The sequence below is a fragment of the Vidua chalybeata genome, chromosome 2, assembly GCF_026979565.1.
Source record: "Vidua chalybeata isolate OUT-0048 chromosome 2, bVidCha1 merged haplotype, whole genome shotgun sequence".
In the NCBI taxonomy this organism is placed as follows: Eukaryota; Metazoa; Chordata; class Aves; order Passeriformes; family Viduidae; genus Vidua; species Vidua chalybeata.
In genome coordinates, this window is record NC_071531.1 from 26,629,932 (window position 1) to 26,656,576 (window position 26,645).

The following is a 26,645-nucleotide window of genomic DNA, read 5'->3' on the forward strand; positions in this document are numbered from 1 at the left end:
TCGGACTTTGACTCCCAGCCTGATTCAATGGCAAAGCCGGGGGTCCCTGTGGGTTTCCTTGGGCATGTGTCCACTCAGCAGCTGGAGATGCACTGTCAGACACTGCCCTGTCTCCAGAGTCCTGTGCCAGTGCCATCCCTGGGGACCCTGGCCCTTAAGCACTCATTGTGGTCCTCCTTGGCCAGGTGGGATGGCAGAGGACATGCCCTCCTGGCGATGGGATCGCCCTGCACTCCTGCCACGCACACCCCACAGCTGCACTCCTGGGGCCAGCAGGGGTTGCACACACTGGCATGACTGACAGCAGCTCCACCAAGCCCTTGTGCAGATGCAGAAGACAAATGTAATATGCTTTCCTTCTCTGACAGTAAGTTAAAGACGCTTCTCCCTTCCCTCCTGTCTTAATGACTTCATTTTTCCTCTGCCCCCTTACTTAGCTGTGCCCCCATCAGTCCTGTGTTCCCCATGAGGATTCCATGCATGACAGCAACCCCTCCACCAAAGGCAGCTCCCCCATGGCTCACCCCTGTTGTTGACTGGAGCACAGCATGGATGGCATTGACCAACCCAAGGTTTCTCCAGGCCAGGCATTTCCCCCAAGGATGCTCACCCTTAACTAAGAAGCCAGTCCTCTCCTTTCCAGTGCCCTTTCTCAGAGGGGTGGGCAGGTAGCACTGGTGCAGCCCCACTCCCTGGCAGCACTCCTTGCTCATGGGCTTTTCTGCACACACACGTGTGTGTCACACAGGAGGTCACAAGCTCAGAATCCTGTGCACAAGACTATTCCTGTTGCCTTTGCAAAAACACTGCATTGCATCTTGCCTGGTGCAAAAGAGCCATTTGTGTTGGAAACAGCTTTCAGTGACTCTCTGGCCAAGTCAGTAGGATGCTGGCTGTCCTTCCCTGGGGCTGCTGGGGTCTCCACAGGGAGTAAAGAAGAGACCCAAGTAGAGGTGGGCTCACCTGCAACTGAGATGTACTGTAAACGTAGGGGACTCACACAGGCTGTCAGGCACATGCTGCAAGGGGACCACCTTGGTACAAGCTCTTCAGTGTTCTGGCTCGTGGCCCCTTTGTGGCACCGTGGGACAGGTGGTGCTGCTTAGTGGCTGAGAAAAATCAAGTGGTTTTCTGAAGGGAGGATAGACACCCATGCCCCAGTGACTGGAAATACATCTGTGACCACTAAGAAAGTTATTTTTGCCACATGAAAGGCTGGGGTGTGAGGACAGGGCCTTCTCCAGACTGTAGCACCTCTTGGCTTTCCTTCCAGTACAGCTCATTTATTTGGTTTGGCACCAACTAACCAAGCCATGTAGCTGCCAGGTTCACCATGTATAAGGAGCTGCTGATGTCAGGAAGAGCTTTTGGCTGCAGGAAAGCCCTGCTGATGTTGTCCAGGTGGTTCTGCTCTCCATGAGCATTTAGAAACAGTCAAACTGTGTAACAATTTTACAATGATTATTTTTCTTTCAAAACGTGGCCTAAATTTCTATCAGGCACTGGAGCAGAAGCACAGGGTGACATGCAGTATGAAGGCAGTGTGAGGTATGTGGTATATGCTGGCAGCAGGGCACAGAGAAATGCCAGAGGAGCAGGACCTGGCAAAGTGTGGAGGGGACTGGCACGCCAGACCAGCTTGGAAGTAGCTGGCAGGCTCCTCTGTGCAGCGTTTTGCACCATGCTACTTGTCAGACAGCCAGCAAGGCTCAGCAGAGGGAGAGGTGTTGCCTGCCCACATTTAAATTCTAGTGTATCCCACATTTCAGAATTTTGACTCAGGATCCAGCTGGAGCAAGAAGAGACTGGTGTCACCTCCCATGGAGATGACCTGGTGAGTTATCTGTGCCTCACTCATCCCTGCCCTATGTGCTCCCTAACTGTGCAAAGAATCACCACCACCAGTAGGCACCTTTTCCAGAGGTGTCTCTCAGCCAAATCAAGGCAAACACATCCAGATTCACTCATGCACTCATGTTCCCCCTCCAGATGCTCTGCACTGTGCTGCTGAATGGGAATCTCAAGCCTTGTCCAAAAACAGGCTTACCCCCCTCACCTGAGTTAAAGGGCATTCAGTTGCCCAGGGTACAACCTGCTCCTTCCCTCTCTGGCAGTTCCTTGGCTGTATGCTGCCTAGAGCACACATGGACCCTGCTGACACCACACCCAAGCCTACCCAGGGCATGAGGAAAGGGGTTCTCCTCTGCCTACAATCCACCAGGTGACCTCAGAGCACCCTATTAGAGGCTGCTCTTTTCCTTGCCATTTTTTGCTTCCACATCCCCTCCTAGCCTCTCTGCCACAGCCTTACCCTTGCCACCTTGCTGCCTCTTCCTGGCCTGTACCCACTCTCTTCCTCTGGACCTACACACCTCTTCTCCACAGCTAAGTTGTTAACTTCTCAAGATTTTGAAGAAATCCCAGATATGCCAAAAGAAGACCAGAGATTCTGACTCCTGTTCAGGTATTTCTTACCCCTAACAGGTTTTTATTTATGTGGGAATTACTACAGGGTTTGCAGACCAGTCTTCCCTATTTTCTTTGCAAGCCTCAGAGCTGCCTACACTGCTTGTTCACCTTGTTGTCTAATAGAGAGAGAAACCTTAGTCAAGTTGCCTTAATACTTATTTTATTTAAAGAATCAGAAACACAGTCATTGTAGTTCATTTGTACTCATATCTGCCAACATTTCCTAAACCACGTTAACATTCATGTATAACAAAAACATTTTCTGAGCTGTGCAAAGTTCAAAGGAACTGTTCAATTACTTGAACCCATTTCTAGAAGAACAAACCTGGCATTTTACAAACTGAGGCCACCAGAAGGAATCTTTTCCCCGCCCTGTTGCAGGAGATGGAGATGCCCTCTACTCCCTCTTTTCCTGGCATGACAGGTCAAAACTAGACCACAGTACTAGTCAAACCTCTCTCAGTCTAGGACTTTCTGAATGGCACTGGGTCATGTTTTTGTATCACTGGGCTGTATTAAGTTCACCTTAATACTTGTGCTCCTGGCATGGAAGTGATTTGTCCAAGAAGATTACTCAGTAACCCAAACTGTGATAAGCAATAAAGCGGGCCCAGAAACAGCTGCTATCAAAATAGAACACCTCCTCCTCCTTCCCCCCATATTTTTCCTAGAAGAAAAATATGACTGGAAGGGTTGTCGGCCATTCAAAAAACCATCATCCTCCTTGCAAAATATATTTTAAAGCACTGATTTAATGATATGACATCTGCACGTTTTTCTTGATCCTCTCACACACCAACTTTTGTCCTCTTAGAGTTAAGCATAAAACGGTGGAAATCTGGAACCATTTTAGATCTGGCTAAACAGAATAAGCAGCATGCAAGTTGTCATCCTGTTTTGTTTTTCTGAGTGTAGTAAATGCACCATGGAACAGAATTTTAAGAGCGTTTTAACCACTGTAAGTTGTCAGAAAAAATCTCATCTCTGACAGATCTCACCCAGAATTTTTATTGGAATCAATAACACACATTTTGGCATTGCTGACTGCCTAACTGTGCAGTTTACTGTTTGAAGTGCAGTGACACCAGTTCTGACCTGGACCAAATAAGTGGAACAGATATGGCTCTAATCTCAAGCAAGTCTTTCCAGAAGACGTTTCTTCAGTCTCTTATTGGTTATAAAAAGGCAATTTCCTCCTGACAGTAACTAAATTTTTAGTGACTGACTCATTACAATCTGGAATATCAACAAATGCGGCAACATCAAGTATAAAAAGAAACACCCTGAAAGTGACGCTTCCTGGTTTGAAGGTGCTATACTTGGCCATGAACTGTGTTTCTGGAATTTGTTTGTTAACAAGTGACAGCAAGAATAACTTATTTTACAGAGAACAAAGTCACAGAGCTGAACTTAAACATGAATGCTCACTTACATGGGTTTGATATGTACTAGTACACACGGCTTGAATGAAAACAAAACTTACACCTTCGCATATGAAATACTGGTAACGCAGTGATGATGTTCACCCACCAGGCCTCTTTGTTTTAGTAAGATCATCTCCAGGTTACAGTGCCTCTGACATGCTTCTAAACACCCACCACATGTGGGCTTTGGCAAACAGCCAGCTGCTGTCAGAGGCAAGGTATGGATACAGCTATGAAAGGCCTTTCAACACAATTCACTCCTCAAGAACCGATGTCTTTTTAAATACTCTCAACAACTGCATTATGACTTTTTTTCTCATTCTTTTTCGTACAAATTACTGGCTAAACTCACATTTATTGCACCTTTAAGTCCCTGGTAGATGGAAGCTTATATTGCCTGATACAGTTTGTATTGTAGCTTGACGACGTTAAGAAATCCAACAGTCTCCAGAACTGTACATTTCTACAGTAAGAAATCACATTTCCATAACACTAATTACTGCTGTCGCAGATCAGCTCTTGTCTCCGTCATGCAACAACAGAGGAAAACTCCATGGTCCCTGTGTGTGCTAGAACCTGCAGTGTTCTTCTTATTGCCATGAAAAAGTCAATTAAAATGACTCCTCTGGGAATTACTTCCAATTCTGGAGTCATTATCACTCTCCAGACAGAACGCTGTGCTTCAGCATGGGTCTTCAGCCACTCTAAATATGTAGGAGAGAGCAAGCATGTGTGTGTTCCACAGGCAGCCCCCCCAGGTATATTTATCGGTGACCATGCAGCTTTTTCTCTTTTCCTCTATGATGCAAGAACAAGCAGTCTGATCTCAATCTTCAGGTACGTTTCTAATTTCATATGTTGAATGCAAATCTTGTTGCAGCCTCTCTGTTTAACCAAATCTTTAACAATTAAAAAAAATAGCACCAGATGTATGAAAAAGAGGAAATGTCTGATCTAGTAGGAATATATATAAAGTAGAGCAATTATTACAGTAAAAAGGTACGTTGTACAAAAAAGCAATGGAAAGTGATACCAAAGGACAAAAATCCATGCTGCATATAATACGGGCAGAAGACAGGCAAAAGGGATTCTCCTCAAATAACCACAGTTTAATGGTGGAGCCGTGCTTCCTCCAGGACCTCCCTGGCAGCAGTGCCAGGACACGGGGTGGTGTGGCACTCTGAGTACTGAACACCGACACGCACTAACAAACCTGCGCAGCATATCTTTGAGGTATATAGAAAGCATGACATTAACATTTTGACTCCTCATTCTTACTTGCAAAATGATGCACTGATCTTTAGCTGGGGTTTTCTCCACCCTCCCCTCTTCTTCCCTTGGTAAAATCAAAATCCCAGTTTAAGAGCTTCTAGCACACCTCCTTGAACTCTCAAATCCATCTTGCATAGGCCAGTAATAAGAACACTGCAGCTCTGACAAATAAGTTACAGCAATATAACAGCTTTCCTCTTAATTTTTTTTAAAGATATCTTCTCTATAATTTACACAAAAGATTAACAGCCAGAGTTTAGGTTACTACAGTCCAGATGGGCATCCTTTCAGTCTGTGATTCCAGGTGGAAGGCACTACTTCAACATACCACTGTATGCACCGCACATGGTCTCAGGAGCACAGCAGGACACTGTGTCTCCGGAGCTGCAGACTGAAGGGCCTGGGGGAAGTCTTTGGAAATAAAAATGGCAGTGGTTATCAGTCCAGTTTCTCTTTGCTGTCTCTTCTTGTGCTATGCAGTTTCCCCTGAAAGCTCCTCAGTTGAGAGAGCGGCGATTCGTCCTCAGAAGCTTTCGACAAAGCTCCCGGGGAAGAGGCCCGTCCTGCCGTTCCTCTGCAACGTCCCTTTGTACCAGCCGTCCTCCCGTTTCTTGTGCACAAACACAATGTCACCTTCCTTCAGTTCGATCTCCGCCTCGCTCTGCGGTGGGTATGGGACCACAACGCGGTACCTTTGGAGAGAAAAATGTGAAAAGACTTGGTTAATCTGCACTTGATGGCAGCAGCTGGGAACCAGTATCAGAGATCTTGGGAAAAATCTTTTGGAAATATCAATCAGTTACATTTTCACACACTAGTTGTATGAAAATGTAGCTCCACAATGCAGCTACATTTTCTACTAAAACTGAGTAAGACAGAAATTTCTGGCCAGCATGGCTGGACAATTGACCAGGATGTACTCTGGAGCCAGTCCTTGAAAGCAGAAACGTGTGTTGTCTAATGGATGGACCACTCATGTTATCTCTGCTCCCAGCTGTGTGCTGAGCCTGTGCCAGGACTTGGCTGCTTTATCCTAGTGCTGCATCTTTGCTGTAACATGTCTTATTCAGCTCTGCATTTGCTCCATCCAAAAATCATAGCATCATAGAATGATAGAACAGTTTGGGCTGGAAGGGACTTTAAAAGGTCATCTGGTTCAACCCCTCTGCCAGAGGCAGGGACATTTTCAACTCAAGCAAGTTGCTCAGAGCCCATGTGTCAACTGCATAAATCATCTTGGTGTCATCTGCAAACTTCCTGAGGGTGCCCTCAATCCCACCATCTATATTATTGATGAAGATATTAAACAGCACTGGTCTCAGTGTGGACCCCTGAGGGACACCACTTGTCACCAGTGTCCAATAGGACATTGAGCCATTGACCACTACTCTCTGGACCAATTCCTGATCCACCAAACAGTCCATGAAGTCCATCCTTCTCCAGTTTAAAGAGAGATATTGTGAGGGACCATGTCAAAGACCTTACAGAAGTCCAGATATATGAGAGGGTCTCTTCCCTTGCCCACTGATGATGAAAAATGGGGTTTGCAATGCTCCCACTGCCTGTGACACCAGCAGATGTTAGCTAAAGCAGTTCACATTTTTCTTCTTATAATGTGTCTTGAGAATGTACTTTGAGTCCCTCAAACCTGGAAGAGAAGCTAAAATGGAGAGGTATCAAGTGACTTGCAAAGCACTCTCCAAACCAACGGGGAGCCCCAGTCCTGAACCATTCCCAGGGCTCTCTGGGAACTTTGTTGTCAAGTGTCACTTCATTTCAATGAACTAATGATGTGTCTGAGCCTGATACAGCTATTCTGCACTCAGAGCTTATCAGCAGGCGTCCTTCTGAGAGCACAGACCATTTTATATCAACACACTTGTGCGCAGAGCAGGGCATAGATTTCTACTGCACGGTTGTTTTTCCTTCAGCACTTCTGCAGTCATCTGGCATTTGGTTAACAGTCAGTAACTGTCTTGCTAATTGCAAAGTAATGAATATAGTAAGATAGTTAAAAGTTGCCAATTGATTACCTAAAGCCCATCTCCTGAGAACATATTCACAACTGCTGCCTGGCCACCAATGCCTGAGTCCTGTTTGTAACAAGGTGAGTACTTATCTAAGATAATATCCCGTCCCTGGGGACTTTAACATGCCCTGGAGGCTGTGGACCATGCCCTGAGGCCATCCCCAGTGACACAGTACTAAAGCCAGGGGGTCTCCAGTGGCAGTCACCCATTTTCTTTGCAGATTTTGCTCAGGTGCCTAGTGACTTCAGCTCTCAAACTGGGCACTCCACTTTGGCATGACACTGGAAATATCAGCTTTGACTCTATATTTGGACCTCTCCGCAGCCAAACAGCCCATTGCCTGGAAAAGCATTAAACTCCATTTGAAGCAGGGGTTCTGTTCTAATACCTGACTATGGCTTTTTTATCTTGACAGAGCAACACGGTTGTGGAAAATATATGTGTTCAAGAGCCATCAAAAATTTGCTGATTCTCTCTGTACCTTGGTTAATAAATCTAGTTGTCACTTCCTTCCTCTGTGGAAAAGCAAATAACAGGGGTTGAAACGTGTGCAGGAAAACGGTCTATCAAGCTATCATCTGTGGAACTGCTACACTTATAATATGAAGCTTTGCCAATTACACTCATTATGCAAATGAATGCACACATTATTTCAAACACTCTGCTGCAGTGTTGATTAATTAAATTATCAGAGTGGAACAATTTCAGCTAAGATGATGCCAAGTTTCAGATCTCACTACTCTTACACACAATCACAACACACTGGAGCTCTGCATCAAGAACTCAAATGAAAAAAGGTTGGACCTCAACATTAGTTGAGTCCTGTGGAGGTACTCACAGACAGTTCTGGCAAGTCAGGAAACAGAAAGTCGGAAAAAGGTGGTGTCTTGGGCAGGGTCACTCTGAAGACCCAGCTGGGACTGCCAGCACCTCATGTTATACCAAAAGCACAGAGATTTCCTTTTAAAGCAAAACTACGTCCTCAGAGTGATGAGCTGCTAGTCCCTAAATGGTTCACATGAGGAGGCAGGTGACCACACTCAACAAGAATGCGCCCACTGTCATAAAAGGGGTTCTACACAGCATCTTCTTAGCAATTTAGAGAAATAAATCTTAATCATTGCATTACAAAAATGAGGCACTTTTCCCCATTCGGGAAACTGTAAATGCTAAATGCTATGGTTTAAATTTAATTAACTACAGTACCTCACAAGATAGTACCAAAGAGGTTTTTGATAGAATAACAAAATACTATCTACGAAAGACCTTGCAAACAGTTAAGAACTCCTCTGTGAGAGATGGAAAAAGATGTGATGCCTTTTCCCACGAGAGGTTTGAAGCAGGGAAAGGCAGCCCGGTGGGGGCTGCAGGGGCAGCATCCCGGCGCTGCGCTGGCACAGGGAGCTGTGCCGCCCCTCCACACCTCCAGGTGGCACCTCAGCCTCGCTTATCCTCTGGAATGGACTCGTAAGGATAGCTATTAGCCGTATTTTGTTGGCAGAAAGGGTCTCTTTTCCCAGACATGCTCCCTCACTCCCAAAAAGGCAGTCCGGGATACTTTCATTTATATCTTCACTTTTAATTTCCCCTTCTCGAGAAGATGCTATAAAATTGTAGGTTTTCCTATACCAAACTGTCGCTTGGCATTTTAGATGGATCTCAGTCTTCTCAATTTTGTCTGTGTCACATTCCACCTCTAAATTACCAACTTTCAAAAATGCTAATTAGCTGGGCAACAATTATGGTGACAAGTGTGGCAGGCACCTCTGACCATCATTAACAATATCTGGTATTTTCTGTTGTAAATTGTGTAAATCTGTCTTACATACGTTACAATTCTGACAAATATTAATAATTTTGGCCCAAATTCTCCACAGCAGTTGGCTGTATCAGGCTGACGGTCCAACATACAGCCCAATGGCTTCATCACTTCCAAGAATAACATGAGGGGTTTTGCAGCACCAGCAGGACCCATATGAGCACTTCTATAAACTGCTCTCAGGTCCTATATTTGAGAGCGAAGACCTATCCTGTAGTCCCACTGCTCTGTAAGGGATGGTGTTCCTTCAGCAAATCACTCACAGCCAGGTTTAAAAACATTCAAACCCCCCCAAAATAGCACATGTTTAGGCTTGTATGAGCACTGAAAGTAAAATCTCTGCTGATTCATGCCCCAAGCTGTCCTAGCTCTGTGGGACCTCAGAGGTTGCATTTCTCTTTCTTTCTTAGTACTGGGCCCCTCTTGTATTTTTCTCTTAGAGGACAGACTTGATGTTGGACATCCCCACTGCTGGCTGCTGTGGCATCCTTGGATTGGGCACTTCATCCCTGGAGGCTACTGTCCAGGATGGGCAGTGGCCTGGGAAGGGCCCTTGGTGCACAAGAGATAATACATGAGGAGAGGCTTCAAGTAATATCAGCAAAGACAGGGAATGAGCTTTTCCTGGGCAGGGAAACCCCAGGGAACTGGAGAGTGGGGTAAAGTAAGAGAAGAGGTGGAGGAAGAGGGAAGCTGATGAGAGAAAAACTGGGAGCAGAGGAAGAAATGCGACTGTGATGAAAACTGGAAGCCCTGATAGAAGGTGTGGGTATGGCTGCTGAGGGGGAAAGTTCTGCTGAGCTGAGTCTGGGAGAGCAAAAAGCCTTGGTGGGAAGGAGCCTTGGGCATCTCCCAAGAAGTAGGAGACTGCATTGGTAGAGGCTGGCACTGGTGCTGAGGGTGGGATGGGCACCCTGGCAGCAGTTATCTCACTGAGCTGGGAATAGGTCCATCCTCTGCTGTCAGCAAAGACCTTGCAATCCCCCTGTCCCCTGTCTTCATAGCACTTGTTTTCACAGCCAAAAGAAACACCTCTCCCACCCAGCCCTCCCTTTGCTCCTCCTACTGAAATCTGGAAGGTGCAAGTAAGACTCCTAACCTCAAACAGATGTCACATGATGGAAGTTCTGGTCTCGCTTCTTTCAAAGAAGCAAAATGATTAAAAATATCATGTGTACATACACATAAAGACATCTACAACCTTAAAAGAACACAAGTGCTTCACACCTATGCATCTGAGATGAAGAAAAAGGCAAATAAAATTGTCCATGACTTTACTTCTGCTGTCTTGCAATATAATCTTTCATTATATGAGTGCATACTATTTTTCTTGTAGGATGCCTGCCTCATTTAGTGCACAAGATGCTGCTCTGGATGTGAGTCAAGGCTCTGACATAGGAGCCACCCCACCTTTTGCAGAGATTGGAATATCTCTAGCAAGTGACCATGATGAAATGCACTGAGTAGTGCAGATGTGGGGAAAGTGGCTTCTCTGACTCCTTCAGCTGTAAAGCCTCATGCCACACTTTCCACAGAGAGACTCATCTCACGCACACTGGCTGTGTAGGAGTCCTGTCTGGTCTGAATGACATGGACAGCCATGGACACTCTAAAAAATCCCAAAAATACTCACTGAGTAAATATGTGTATCCAGGACACTGATGGAACTAGAGCAAATTAAGAAAATGTGCAATGACGCAAATTAGGTCTGCAGGGCTAACCTCCAATCTGATCCCATTTAGAGTGCTTGAATATTGATGCTTAATGCAAGTTCCTGTTTCTCAAAGTATCATGCAGTAGGGACAGGTTGCAGTCCTGTGACTCCAACAGGTCTCTTTTGCATTAGGGATACGCAGTTTTGGAGGCAATGGATCATCACTGCCGATGGACCATCTAGCCCAGTTAACCATTGCTCTTGTTTACCAGTGGAGCTCTGTTTTTTCATCCTTTCACTGGCAAATTGCAGGGAAAGGCAAGGCACCTCTGCACACTACAAGCCAAAACCTGCTTCTCCATAGTATGGTGACTGAATCAGCAGCCTTAGAAGAACAAGTCTCAGTTGGGTCTTTTACCTTTCTGCTGGAAATACCTCAGGATTCAATTTCTGAGATGGTTGATGGTTGGTTCCCAGTCCTAAGGCAGGTATCCCTGCTCAAAGAAGCACTTAACCATGTGAATACATGTCACTGTTCAGTTAGAAATTACTCCTTGGGCCATTTCTCTAGTATCACTTTCTAGGAATGAAAAGAACCCTTCTTCTGCTTCCCTTTTTGGCAAAGAAGACATATGAGCACAGCAAAATTGAAGTCAATGGGCGTTAAGCACATGCTTGAATGCTTCCTTGAATTGGGAGCTCAATTTCTAATGTGGCAGTGATTTGTAGAAAGATACATGGAAACATGGAGGGATCTATTTTAAAGGTCAAACTTACTGCTCCCATCTTATTCTGCAGCACTGTTGTGGTTATAACTTGGTTGAAGGCTGCACAAAAACCATAGAAACACAGCATAGATATGCCAGTCGTGACAATAAGTCTGGCCACAGCTGCTTTATCACAATATAACATAGCAGAGTTAGTGCCAGCTACTATAAAAGAGTCAACAACGCGTGACATGTTTTACTCAGGTTTGCCTCTGGGAACAGTGCCAGGCAGCGAGGGGAACATGACTCACGCACACACACATGCACACTCAACTCTCCCGTTTTGCTTAATGTACAGTCACATTTTCTTGAAGGGGGTGGCAAGGGAAGTATTTTGTTTTGGTGCTGCCAGGCATACAGCACATCCCTCCTGTAAGCCAACAGCGTGGTGGGATGTGGGCAAGGCTCTGGCCCAGTGCCTGCCTCACCACAGCGTGTCCTTGTACTGGTCCTGTTCAGCATACCAGCAGAAACTGGATGGAGCATTAGGTGGAAAAGTGTGTGTGGGGCACACACAGCCTGATGGGGTATTCACTTGGCAGTCAATCACTACCACATGAAGTGACAAGGACACCACCTGGGAAATTTCTCTGCTCTGCTGCTTGGATTGCTGGATGCTTTATGGCAAAGAGCATCTGAAGGAATGTGGTTTTATAAACTGGTAGTGGAAACTACACCAAGAAGGCAGAGATGGGCTCTGACTATCCTAGCAAACTAGACAAATATGAAGGCTAAATACAGGCAAGCTAAGAGCAATTTCCTTCCTAATCCAGTCATCCATAGCCAGGCTTCGGAATATCAAGAAGAAGATAATTGTTTTCCTCTCTATGTACAAAAAAACCCCAAAAAACAAAAAAAACACAACAAACAAATAAACAAACAATAAAACAAAACAAAACAAAAAAAAAAAAACCACTAAGAGTATAAACATTAACAGCACCTCCAAGAGGGTGAAGCTTGCTTCATGTTTCTGTTTACCTGCTGTCTGGCTGCAACTCCCAGAAAGGTCTGCACTGTCAGGTAGCAGAATAGGCAATTCATCCCTTAAATAGTGAGTGAGCTGCAAGCAATCAGAGCCCTTTAATGCACCTCTTGGTGCACTGGGTTTGATCAGTAACCTGGATGTGGTGAGTGCTGGAGCTGCAAGCCAACCTCTATAGGAAAAGTAGCGGTGCTTTGCTGCCTGCATGAGCCTATTTTTGAATGCCGTAAATATTAAGGAATGTGCTACTTCTTCCAACCTTTCAGTGCTCTGTTTCTGTGTGCACAGATGGGCGTTGGGAGACAGAAAGCCAAGTACAGCTAAGTGTACTGAAATGCTTTGCAGCTTTTTAAAATTTCTTCCAGCATCTGAATCTGTTTATCTAACCTTTTTTTTCCTCTCCTCCCTTTTCTTTCTCAGAGAATTGCTCCTACTGTGTGTATGAAATGCACCAAAATGCAAACAAGCAAAATATGGAGCTGAGTGACGTTGAATGCAAGTTGCTCCACTGCCAGATGTGAAAAGAACAAGTGGTTTGAAAAACCATAATTTCTTTAAAAAAAAAATAATTTGGTACTTCTGAGAAATCTGATGATTTAATGAGCACAGATGGATGTGGGATGAATTTCTAGCAGACAAGTGTTTAATGTATCTGCTCAGATTATTCCAGGACTAAGTATTATCCTTCCTAGTGCATGAAGGTAATTAATATTTCCCATTATGGACATGAAAAAACCCATATGATCAGTTAAGGAATGCAGATACACCAATGATATGGAATTTAATTCATAAATCAATTAAAGAATCTTGCCTGCTGTGTATAATTATGGTTACTTCAATTACAGCTTATTTTCAGATTTAAGACTCAGGAATTAAAATACGTAAAATCAGAGAACGTTCCTTATCACCATATACTGCAGCTGGAAGTATTTACTTAGTTTTAGCACTCTAAATCTATTTGCTCCTGATTCCAGCACAGCTAAGAGGATTCAGGTAATCTTTGTCTCTTTGGTTCTATTCTGCAACTTAGTCATCAGTTAAATGTTTCCCTACCTAGACCACCCTGAAGTGGACTGAGAAAGTTGTAGGGTACGGGACTAGCCCTGGCATATTACATAATGCGTCTGGAGTTCTCTGTAGTAAAGCTTTGAGAGCAGCACATTAACATCCAGCTCTGGAGACATCAGGGGCTGTACTCCCTAGCTTCTCTTCATGGTTACATTTAACTAAAGGTGTAGCAGCCCACTGATTCAGTTACACTGGTGCTAAATCTGGTTTATATTGATTTAACTTTTCTTATAGCATTAATCTGAACTGATGTAGACCAAATTAAGTGTGCCTAAATAGGGATTGGTTTTTCACTCCTTTTACTAAATTACTTTTTCATGGATTTTAAGGGCAAGAGACTACTGTGATAGTCTGTTCCCACTGCCTTCATTACAATGCTGAAGGACTTGCCTGTATTTATTTCTGCTTCAAGTCTAACAGCTGCACCTGAACGAAAGCATCTCTCTTAGAAAAAATGCCAAATCTAATGTAAAAATATTCCCATGTCTGTCCTGACTGCAGTCTCTTACAAACTGTTGCCATGCCATCCCTACACCCTTTACCAGGTGTGCCAGAGCTCCCTGTGTCTCTCATTGCAAGTGTATAGTTTTAAATCTTCCATTTTTTCTTATGATGTTTCTCTGAGTCCACTTCACTTTGCATCAGATTTGCCTCTTCTGAAATATATTGTTACTGTTTTCACCTGACCAGGAGCTGATTTAGTTCTGCACTAACGGATTTGCCCTACCCATCACCACCTTCCACTTCAGTCCTCATTCTGCAACAGCAAAGGTTTTATGTAAACCGTTTAGGTTCAGGACCCCACTCCTGTTGGGCTGCACTACATATATTAATCCCCATTTTCTAGTGATTTCTTATGTAGAGTTAGATTTGATGCCAGTTTTCAGTCCACTTAGTATCTGCTGGGTTGGTTATGTACAGTTTACTCAACAAGGGGTTTTATGGTAACAAACCAGATGCCTTAGAAAAGTTTGTTATGGTGTCACTGTCACCTTCTCAACTGAATTCCAACCTGCATTCAGTAAAACACTGTATAAGGTATGGATGGTCCTGTAGTGTCCCTTATTACACATCTGTTTCATGATCCCAACAGGATTCAGGGTCAGGTGCCGTGCCAATCCATTCCCTTCAGCCTCTTTCATACACTCAGATAAAACTAGTTTCTTTTCAACTTCTGATTTTAATGTTATTTCAAAATTGTTTTAAATACCAATTCAAGAGTGTTTGTCCCTGAACAGCTTTTTGAAAATTCTTCAATGCTTTTGTAAAAAACCTGTTTTTCTCAATCACCTTCTGAGTGGAAAGCATTTCAACAGCACTGTAGCTGTGTATTATTTATTCCTTTCCCAGTTCTCAAGCTGCAGACTTGTAGAAAAAATTTACCTGAAGCCAGTGTGACTCTGCACATGGAGACCTATCTCTTTTCTGCAACCCCCAGCTCTTTTCTGGTCAGTTATCTCTCTCTCAACCTGCTTTGTATTTTGGTATTCCTATTCTTCTTTTTTCAGGTTTGTGAAGTCAGTTACTCTGAGGTACCAAGGTGGAGAGCAGGCTGCTGAAATGAACTCCAGAATCACCAGTACATCCCTCTCTAGAAACGAGCTACATTTTTGGTAACAGGTCAATGAAGATGGCCGTATCTGTATGTATTCTAAACAAGAGGAATTTGCAATAGTCTTTGGTATTGCAGAACAGGACATGTCCAGATGGGACATAATATGCCAATTCCTTTAACTTATTACTTAAGTGAAAATACTGGAATCTCATTTAAAATGTGACATATGCCAACAGCATTTACATCATTTGGGCTGAGAAAGCACTGCTGTTCTCCATATTTAGACTAGAGCTGTGGAGTGTCATGGACAGGTGCTCTTAAACACTTTAAACCTACACGGTGTACCAAATGATTTTCAATGGGCAGATGCATATAAGCCCTGTCTTCCTAAAAGACAGCTGAGCCACGTACAGTCAATCCACAGAACACCAAAACTGCAACAACTCTTGAACAAGCTAAACTTTCATCCCTCCTCCAATTGCTCCCTGTAGATGCAGGCAACCTCAGGAGAAACACAACTTACCTTTCCCGGGGCAAAGGCTTGGGCTCTGGCCGAATAGCTGCCATAGAAGAGAGGGGTGGCCTGGCAGGTGAAGGGATGGAAAAATTCAAATCCAAGGAGCCCGTTTTCCTGTGCAGAGGCTCCAGCCCCATGGCTCCTTGCATTTCACTCTCGATGGGGCATGAGCCGGCTCTGCCGTGACTGGAGAGGGAGGACAGCTCAGGCCCCACTGCCCCTTGCAGAACTCCTTCAATGGCTGCCTGGGGGTCGTGCGTGGGGGACACAGATGGTGGGGAGCGTGACTTCTTTTTTGTTGATGCTCCTGCTAGAAGTTTCAACAGCCCGCTCTTCTTCTCCTTCTGCAAAGGAACCAAACAAAACATGGGCAGTGAGCAGACATACCAAGTCCCTTTGCTTTTATTTTGGAAAACCTCAATGTGTGAGGCAGGAAACCTCTCAAAACTGCCACAGAGGTGGATCCAGGTAGAACTTGAACTTTCTACAATAAAGATCCTATGAAAATCTCTTTCCATTGAGAAGGGCTTCAACTAATTCAGTAGAGTAAGGACCAAACATACTGCAAAGATTATCCCCATTTTCAAATCTATTCAGGCAGTGATCATGTGCCTTTTCAAAGAAAGAGTGCAGCTACACTGGTACAGCAAAGATACAAACTTTCCGTGCAGAGAAGACAGCAAGCAGAGTGCTGCCCTCTCTATTCAAGGAGAATCTTGTCCCTCAACAGCGATACCTCTTACGGCTAAAAACCTCTGCTGGGAAGCACAATGGGCTTAGGAGAGGTTTCAGATCCGAGCCCACTGCAAGAGAAGCATTCACCATTACTGCCTCTTTTACTACCTGATGCAGATTTACAGTAGGGAGAATGAAGGCATGAGAATCTGGTTTAACAGCTCTTTCCAGAACATGTTCCCCTTCACATCCTGCATCACACAGCAATAACTATTCATGTCTCCCTCCTATAAGGGGGTCACTTCCCCTCATGTGTTAAGGTAAAGGTATCACCTTGATGTTTGAAGATAGACCACAAAATTCACAACTGGCAATTGCAGTGGTAGTGCATGGGAGGTTTCAATGTTCTACAAGGGTTTCTGACACAGAGAAATCAAAAGATGATAATAGCATCCTTTCAATTAATGGGAAGAAAAAAGTTTAGTCTGCATTCCTGAGGAACTACATCTGACCTTTTGGATTTTGTAACAGTGTGAGAAATCCTACTGCACATTTACCTCAAGCACACACAAATACCAAATACTATGTCCTTCATCTTGGAAGTTTTTTGGCTAGAGGTTTATATGTAGAAACCAGCCATCCTCTGGCACATGCTCCACAACACTAGGTTAGAGTTGCAACCAGCAGTGCTGTGCAGTAAATTTTTCAATTTTTAAAAAATGATACAAGAAGTTTTGCAAAGGTTTATTAAATTTCTTCCTCTTTTGTCAGAAGTGCAAGCCATTACCCAAACTATCTTCAGAGGCTCATGGCTGTGAAGTTTAGCTTTATTTGATAATTTGTTCAATAATAGGATCCCAGGGGATAAAATCAAACCCAGAAACAGCAAGACTTATGGAACAGAAACTCTCTCTATATATTCAAGTAGGAACACTTGGAAGTACAAGCCAGTAATTTATTTATTCTCTGTAGACAAAATGTCCCATGCAGGGTTTAAAATGATGTTCTTTTATGTTCTGACTGCTGAAGTAATTTCTCAAAGCAGCTTTAAAGAATAGAAAGGCTACAATAAAATAAATATAAGATTTTAGAAGATGCTTGGGTTTACTACAGTAAATGTACTTGGGAGTACCTGGTATCTCTGCTTCCAAAATTCTTGTTTGCACACTTTAATTGTCATGGATTGGTAAGAAAACAGAAATTCCTTAGATGTCAAGACACAGAAGACTTAAAACGAAGCACAGTTGTTGTCATAGAGCCAACGTCCACTGATTTTTGAAGAGCAGAGTCTGAACTGTTGCCCTAGGGTGATCTGTGCATCCAGATCCTGGTCTCCTGCATACCACTGGTCATGTTTTAAAAAAGTGTTTTGCACTTACAGGATGAAAGGATCCATCCTGTCAAGATGTTCACCCAGGCAGAATCCATGGAAGCTAAGGGAGGTTGGCCATATGGCACCACCAGGTCAAAAAAATTAAATCAATTCCCCTGGAAACAATAAAAAAGCAGACCAAATGCCCCTGATAAATATCTTTTTTTTCCTGATGGGTAGGGACTGTATGGAAAGTGTGCATTTTGGAATTCACCTGAAACACCAGAAAAAAATGCTTCAGTTTTTCTCTTGCTGTCTAATTAAGAAATATTGTTGCTGTCATCATTATATAAAATTTTAAAGCTCTTCATGAAATTGCAAAACTCTTCTTTCCCTGTGGCACACTGAAACAATAGCTCTAATGATCCCAGCATCCTGTGTCAATATGCATTTGAAGGTGTCCAAAGGTCAGTGACAGAATACAATAGCCATTGTGGGGCTCTGGAGAAATGGCTATTATGCAGCAGTGAGCACTTTGAGCCTCTTTAATTGGCAGTCTGCAAATGCAAAGTAACCATGTGAACTAAAGCCCTGTATAACAAACAATTAATATTCCTATGTGGCAGCATTTCTAATTTTTGCTTCTAATTTAAACACCTTGGCAAAATTTCATTAGAAAAACCTCATGCAACTTAGACCATTTGAGGCCCAGAAACAAAAATATTTGGAATGAAAGAGGTGCATATACTCACACCCATCTACACATTAAAAAGCAGATGAGCCTGACAGTTATTCAGTTTTGTTTTCAAGAACAGCTTCCACTCTACAGGGTTAGCCCTGGCATAAATTTCTACTCTTAAGCTACTATCCCTTAGAAAACAGAAAGCTATAATGAATTTGCTGATCTATCATTTGTTCTACTTTAATAAAAGGAAAAATAAAGAATTGATTTTTAGCCCCTGCTGAGCATTTTACTAAACTTTTGAAACTAAGATCTGTGGTCTTGGAAGAGAGAAGATGACTTAATTCAATTGCTAAGCCTAGTGAAAACCTGAGCAGTACCACCCTTCCAGTAGTGGCCTTGGGAAAGATACCTAGAGGTGACCTGATACCAACCATTTCGTGTGTGTAGAGATTAGACTATATGCCCAGCTCTTTCTCCCTTTGAGTCTGGCTCTCAGCCTTCTGGTATCACATGGCCAGATCCTCTGCTGACGCTGCTCACAGCATTTCAAGCAGAAGAAGCACTGTCAGGAACTGATAATTTACAGTGATGTCACCCATGAGAAACAGATTTGGTTTGAACCTTCTGTGATCAGCAGTTCAACCTAAACCACTTCATGCCTCCCTCTGTCTGTAAAATGGGACTAAGTTGAAACTCCTCCTTGTGCTGTGGGAATTCGTTCATGATTCTAGTGTTACAAAGCTCTACCAGCTCTTTTCCTTGGCTTTAATATTAAAAAAAAGGGAATGGGATGTTAGTATGCAGTCCCAGCAGTGATTTATTGAAAATGTCCAAGTATTATGAATTCATTTAATATTTAGTGTAATAGCAGCCATCCTTCACAAGAAATTAATATTTATATGTCTATTCAAGACAGTCCTTCAGCAGTTTCACTGTAAATCAATGAAGTATTAACAGACATAAATGCTGTAGAGAAATCTACACCGATTGGTTATAGACTGTCGCTTTTGAAAAGAGGTAAGAAGTTTACAGGGGAGATATCTGATGACTTTCAGAAATGTTTTTGAATTAAATAAAAATAGTTTATTTTCCATTCACAGATGGTTGTTTTATTGTTTTCTAGGAAATCTGTAATCTACTGAAACAGCTGTGCAATTACTGAGTTTTCTTTGTCTAGTAGCTACATTTCCAATTGACTGCAAACTGTGTTTGACATCCCTACCCCCTGAATCTGCCAAGGTCAGACCTTCACATCTGTGTTGATAGATGGATTCACAGTGTGGACAGCACTTCTCCCATCTCCTGGTTACTCCCCACATGTTTATATGAATTTAAATCATCACCTTTGTGTTGTCTAGGACGTTCAGAGTCAAAACTTCCAAACCATTAATCTCAAAAGGATTCAAAGGAAAGCAGAAGAACAAAATTAGCCCTTACAAATAAATTCCAGGCTGTTTCTAGTTAAGGAAAAAAAAAAACCTGACTGGGAATACAGACAGTATAAGACAACTCAGAATTTTTTCTCTGGCACAGCTGACAGTGGAAGCTCTGTTCCTATGGTGTAGTATGAAGGAATCTCAGAGGATATCAGTCTCTAGCAGCACAAGGATGGGATGGGCAGCACTTCTGTGACCCTGGAGCATACCCTTAGGGAAGCCAGCACTTGGACAGGTGTAAGTTCCTCTTGATATGCCAGTGTGAGAATTTTTGGGAAAGTGAATACTGTCTGAGCTTAAGAACTCACGAAGGATCAGATCAAAATTAAAGTCTGAGATATGTAAATGTTGAAATATTTTGCTTCACAGTAATTGGGGATGATTTTTCCCCTCATTAATAACTCACTTGAAGATAATAACTAGCTCTTCTTTCAGCTTCAGAGATGAGATGAGCACAGAATGCAGCTACCTCATTGATGACTGAGTGATAACATAGTCCCCTGTCTGCAAAGCAATAATCATGCCATAATCTAAATACCAATTACATGTACTGGCTATATTAATACAGATATATTTTTTTAAGCCACCCAAATACACAGAACATTCTGGTTTAGTTTTCTTCCTCTGCAGCTCCTGATACTTAATTTTCTGCCTATCCAGGTTCATTAAACAAATGAAGAAACCTTACTGCAGCTGATAGAAAAGCTGTCTCCGGTCATTGAAATGAGGTAATTTCTCATGCAACACCAGTTACATCAATAGATAAGACAGCCAGAGGGAGAAGAAGAGGTTTCATTTAAAAATGAAGAAAAAAGAAACAAGACTACTTAAATGCTGCCCTGAGCCCTGCGAGGGCTCAAAAGCCCTCACAAATCAGGAACTCATGTATCAGTCAGTAAAAAACACCACTTTTATTGCTCGTTTAACTTGGTCAGTGCCTATTGAGTAAATGTAAGTTAGTGGCTGGAGAACAGTGCATTTTTATTCTGATTCCAACGTGGCTTCTGGTGATTGATGCTTGCATTGAAACAGTAGGTCATATTTTAGATTATGTCTCTGAGGAAAAAAGCTACCTGGGTTTTTAAAATCTGTAAAATTATTTGAGTTGAGATTTTGATAATCATTCAAAAAGCCCTGCCAAAACCCCCAAACAAATATAATCTCAAAGGGAAGCTTCAGGTCTGAAATATCTTTGGATATGTATTTATCATGTGCAATTTGCCACTATTTCTCATGAGGCTTTGATGACATACTGAACAAGACAATAGCAATTACTTACTACACACTTTCTTCTAATTTTAGGGAAAGACTAGTCTGGTATCATATATAGTATGGAAATATTTGCCAAAGACTTAGTTTTTAATGGAGACAACTGCTCCTGGCCACAAGTCTTTTATTATAATCTCAGTATACATGTTACATGCCAAGAAGCAAAAAGGATTTTAGGATCATAATATCTTTAGTTTTTAAATTCCAGTGACAGTAACATGCATACAGATGTGCACAAAATACTATATTTATTTATAATTAATGTGAAGATAGATACTATTAAAAACAGGGGAAAATAAGTAAAATGTCTTGCTAGACCTGACTGGGAATTTGAAATGTTTTGAAAACAAAACTGAGAATAAGAAATTAGTGTTCAGGTCCCAGTACAGCAAAGCACATAGGCACTTCATCATGTGCTTCTGTGGAACTGAGGCAGACGCAAGGCTCTAGAGACTACAAAAAGAGATAAAGAGGGAATCTAAAAATATATTTCAATATTCAATTTAGATGGAATATTAGATCTTTCAAACACTGAAGCAAAGTTAAAGGCTAGCTCAAAGAAAAAAAAAAAAATCCCAAAACCAACTGAAGAGGAAGCAGAGAGTCTCAGCTATCATTAAAGCTTCCTGGAGGCTGGCGAATTCAGAAGAGGTACAAGGTAAGGGACTCTGACAGGGTTAAGGGTGAATGAGGGATGGATGACCTGCTCCACTGATACTGTAGCAGTTTTAGCGCTACTTTTTCATGGGAACAGCTGAAACAGCACAGGGAGTTGAAAACTACTGCTGTGATGAGTTAACTCAAAATTGTGTACAGATAAACTGAAATGCAAGAACACCATCAAAGAAGTGATGAAACAGGATTCTCAAGAAGACTGTGACATTTCCACTTACTTCCAAGCAGCCATCCTCTCTAGAACTAAGGTCAGATGGATGTGTTTTAGTCCTAATTTTAGTCCACCTCTTCCTTTGAAGTGTGAGCAACCTCTTTGGTACACAAAATAAAGGAGTAGGCCTGATATCCTTGTACATTTGACATTCAGCTTCTTTCTTTGCTCAGCAATCTACTGGATTTTAATTATCCTACAACAAGTAAAGGAAATTCAGTTCAAAGCATGGAGATCTCCTCTCTCTGCTCCAGTCTCCTGCTCACCACACTGTCTACATAGAGAGGCGTTAAGTATATACTTTGGGCATGCTTGGAAAGCAGAAAATTGACAGGAAACACTGACCCACAAAATCCCTTCCTGTGGAGATGGTACTTGGGAAAGGGATTGGTTTTTTTTCCCACAGTACAGGAATTAGGGGGAACCTAAATGAGATTATCAGGCAAATGGTTGAAACGAAAAAATAGGAAGCACTTTTTCACACAACACATAATTAAATGGAGACTTCATGCACATAGTATTATGGAAGCCAAAAGTATGAAGAGGTTCAAAGGGGATTAGACAAATTAATGGAGAACAGACCTAGCAAGGGCTACTAAAAAGTGGTATGAATCCAAACTCTGCTTCAGTAAATCCCAACAGGTAAATGAAACAGTACTTAGAGCATACAAAGGGTAACTCCACCTCGCTATAAAGAGACTGTAAAAACAGTAACATTCTCAGAATTACTGCTATGGTAAAAAAATAGGTATTTTGGCAAAAGCTTAGGAAACAGGACAAAACCAGGAATGAGCCCTCCCCTGTGCCCTCTCAGCTTTGGGAAATCAGCTGTTTTAGGGACTTCCTCAGCTGCAAGGGTCTGAGAGAGGGCAAAAGGCAGCCATCAGGATGCAGTGTCAGCCAAGGAACAGACACAGAGGGTTGGGAACCACAGCCCCAGAGCACTTTCACAGCCCTGCATCTGCTATTTGGATTCCTCAGCTCCATCTCTGCTGTGCAAACCAACGATCAATGGCTGTTGCACTCACACTGCACCAAAGAGCAACAAAAGGACTGGTGACAGGGCTGACAAGGTCCTATTCCTTCTTGGATACCAGTTTGCTTCCTAATCTGACACTGCACAGTCTTTGTACATGCCAAGGGCTTCCTTGCAGCTACCCTGGGGGTCTCCTACACTATGATACACTGTGTCTTGAGGACCTAACCTAATCTGGAGCCTAGAAATGTTACACCTTTGTTTTAATACAAATCAGGGTGCCTAAATGATTTAGGCAACTGTGGTGGACTAACTGTATTTTCTTAAGAATTGAAGCAAAACAGCTGGACAGAGCATGAGTGTTCTTGTGAAACTTTAGGTTCATTTATTCAAGCTAGAGGATAATCTATCACAGCTTGACTGACAGCACAGGATTCTTAAATGAGAAAAAGATGTACAATTAAACTAACTGCTAGATGAACTACTTAAAATTAATGTTTCTAAATAAGATGATTTAGACTGACTGGTTAGCTTGCTGCTCCTTGGAAGGAAGTGAAAACGATTTATGGGTCCTGAGAAGCATTGGGAGCAACACTCAGATTCTGCAGTAAGCCAGAGCAACCTCACTCATCGAACACCTGTATGGAAGAGAATCAATGACAGAAGTCACAATGTGCTTCGACATACTTTAGTCTTACACGTAGTTGGCTCTGGCTCTACCCATTCATAAGGGATAGATTTTGTTTCAGAAGCAAACAGTTAAAATTGCTTGGCCTTCCTTTGTAATCTTGTTAAATGACAGGCAAGTGACACTTGTACTTTTATGGAAAGCAGAAACATGAGGGTAAATGGTTTGGATTAGTGGAGGCCATCTTATGTTTTATCCCTGATGTATCTATTCCCGCTTGGTTGATCTTGTTCCAGCAGCTGTGTCACCTCAGGCTGTAATTTCAGCACTTCCAATAAACCACAGGGTATTGGGCTGGCCTGCACTAAGTGGGAAGACTGCTTGTGGAAAAATCAGGTAACACAGGAGGTATATTCTTCTCTCAAAATCAATTCCTCATTGGAAGAAAAAAAAAGGCCTGTCAGTGGACAGTACAAAATTACCAGAATTTGTGTGTATACTATTATGGTGAAATAATTCCTTCCAAGGATTAAACAGCTCCTAAAAGATGCATTTAGTGAGAGACAGAGTAGTCAGCTGAGACTGACAGAATACATCACACTTGCATGGACTACGGCCTAGAGGGGATCAAAGCAGAAGCTCCTCTTGCCTGTATTTCTGAAAATTATCTGGGCTTTGCACTGCTGCTTGGGCAGCCTGGACTGAGTGAGGGACAGGAATGAGAGGGACCCAGATGGTCCTCAGAGGGTCTGACATTTTAGAAACAGGTCCCTGACACCATCAAAGCCACAACCATGAAAATTTTGCTCTCTCTGAAGGCTGACCTCCAGTTTTGTCAGCTATCACAGCATCAAATCTGACCATTCCCCAAACATTTCTGATTTATTTCATGCATTAAAAACATCAGGCCTTGTCCCTACTCCCTCCTACCATCATGACAGCATATTTCAAACAAAGCAAGTGATACTACTAACACGCTCAAGCTGATGGCTTCTGTTCTGGGTGTAAGAGAAGCTCAGCCTCTGAACACACAGGGGCGTGCAGGGAGTCACAGGTGCTACTTTTCCATGGGCATCACAGGCCCTGCTGGGATGTCTTTTGCACAGGGACAGAACTGCACATTGATGTCTGATCAATTACTGAAGTGCATAAGCTTTGCAGGCAAAGCAGCTGACATTTCTGTAACCTCCCCTGTCAGCAGTGTTACAGGCATTTTCACTCTTACTGTATTTCCAAGCAGCCCTGTGAATTACTCCTAGCACACACTAAGATGGTTGAAGTAATTTTCTCTTATGAAGATCAATTGATCAAGTATACTCTTTAAAAAAATGAAGAAAGAAACAGAATAATTTTAAAGTATTGCAAAGAAAGTGGCTGTCAGTGTCAGAGGAATGACCAGGCATGCAAATGACAATTTCTTTGGTAAAGTCACCAAGGAACTGTCACTTTCCAAATGCCACAACACTTGGGTTTTAATTACTAGAGAACTTTGCTATGGCAAAAACTTGCTTTCTCAAGTCTTGGCAGCACATGTCGTAAGAGAACCCTCTCTTCAGCAAAAATATTTCATAATATTTCATTTTTTTACTAGTTTCATCTTTTTTCTGCTTAAAAATTACACCCTCCCCCATTTGCTTAAAATACCCTATGCTAAAGACAGGTCTTTAGGAATATAAAATTCCTCTTTGTTAAATTAAAGTGCAGAGCAAGAAGGATCAGCAATGAGAAACAGGGCTAACTGAAGGGAGTAACTAGGGCATAAGCAGGGAAGGGGAGCCAATAGTGCTGTGGCTTTTTTTTCTCCACTTTTATACTAACCCTGGTTTTACTTTGCTATCCTGACCCTCCATTTACCTTCCCTTCATTTGTCTGTTTAGCCCTCTTCTTTTTCCCTGCCACATGACCTGCAGATATGACCATGTAATGAAATGCAACTGAGTTACACTGATTTAACTAATTACCACTTGTCACGTGTGCTACCCAAGCCAATGTTCTCCATTGTGTCATTCTGTCCCAACTGTGAGATAAAACATGTTAGCTCAAACGTCAGCCTTAAACTGATCTGGGTAACCCAAGATGTGTGAGGATATGCTTTATGCCAGAGCTGAAATAGGGTAATATCAGTGATGCAGCCAGTGAGAAGCATCTCACACAGACTGCACACAGACTCACATCTGTAACCTCAAGTGCTCTCTGAACACAAATTTGTTGCATGTCTGGATTGTGCTATGCAATAAGGCAGTGACATCTGGTTGGTGTTTTCATCTGCAACTACTGCAGAAATAATTACCAATGACAGCACAAATACAGCATATTCCTTTTCACTCTGCCAGCTAGTTGACTGATGCAGAAGAGGCCAGCATGACCTGAAATAAATGGTGAATCCTGCCAACCAATAGAAAGAAATGGTCAATTTTAACATGTAAGTTAAAAATGCTTCTGTGAAGATGTTGGGCAAATGTATCTCACATCTGAAAATGATGGAAACTATATAAAGATAAAATCACTACTGCACTGGAGCAGAAATGACAGCTTTGTCATTCCATCTCTGAGTCTGCCTACCACAGATGAAGACGAAAAACCCTTTACACAAGTCAGATAATGGTGCAAAACTGCAGGGGTTGATCGACAGACTGGCAGGTTTTCTGATTTTCATTTTAGCAGAACAGAGTGGGCAAACATCAACTTATAATTGTCCTATTCTCAATTTGATCCTGGTTGATTGGAATGTCTCTGCCTATAAAGATAACAGAATTAGTAGCCCATCAGTTAAGCAATCAAGACTTCTATTCAAGGTCCTGTACTATGATTACTTTGCTGTATCTGACAATCTTCCCAGAGCAGAGTAGGCAATATGATGAATATCTTGCACTCCTCTTCCTGCCAGAACAGCAATGTGTTTGAAGACCCCCTTCCAGTCTCCCTCTTTTTAACTCAGCAGTATTCATGCTGCTTCAGAATTCCAACTACAGATAACCAGATGCTACCAGTTGCTTTGCAATGTTTTCCAGTTAATGATTTTCTGTCAAACCATGAGGACATTTCAAGTATGTACCACCAGGGCTGGTCTCAGTCCCAGTGCTAGTCAATCTTTCCATTAATTACTTGCTATGTGAGCTACTGAGTGTACTTCTAAAAGCAGCAGCAGCAGGCACTGAGATGATTGAGTCCACAAACAGTGTCCTGGTTTTACCTGGGACAGAGTTAATTTTCTTCATAGT

At 42.6% G+C, this 26,645-nt stretch overlaps 1 protein-coding gene across 2 annotated transcripts in view; it reads right to left on the minus strand.

Moving 5' to 3' along the window:
• Positions 1 to 2,619: 2,619 nt before the first annotated feature.
• SH3RF3 (SH3 domain containing ring finger 3) overlaps positions 2,620 to 26,645 on the minus strand; it is a 246,099-nt gene continuing 222,073 nt past the window's right edge. For both annotated transcript variants that reach the window (XM_053935671.1, XM_053935672.1), the window contains exons 9-10: positions 15,564 to 15,901; positions 2,620 to 5,857 (exon numbers count right to left, since the gene is read on the minus strand). In XM_053935671.1, the coding sequence (XP_053791646.1) occupies positions 5,689 to 5,857; positions 15,564 to 15,901 (507 nt within the window). In that variant the 3' untranslated portion in view covers positions 2,620 to 5,688. The remainder of the gene's footprint in view (positions 5,858 to 15,563; positions 15,902 to 26,645) is intronic.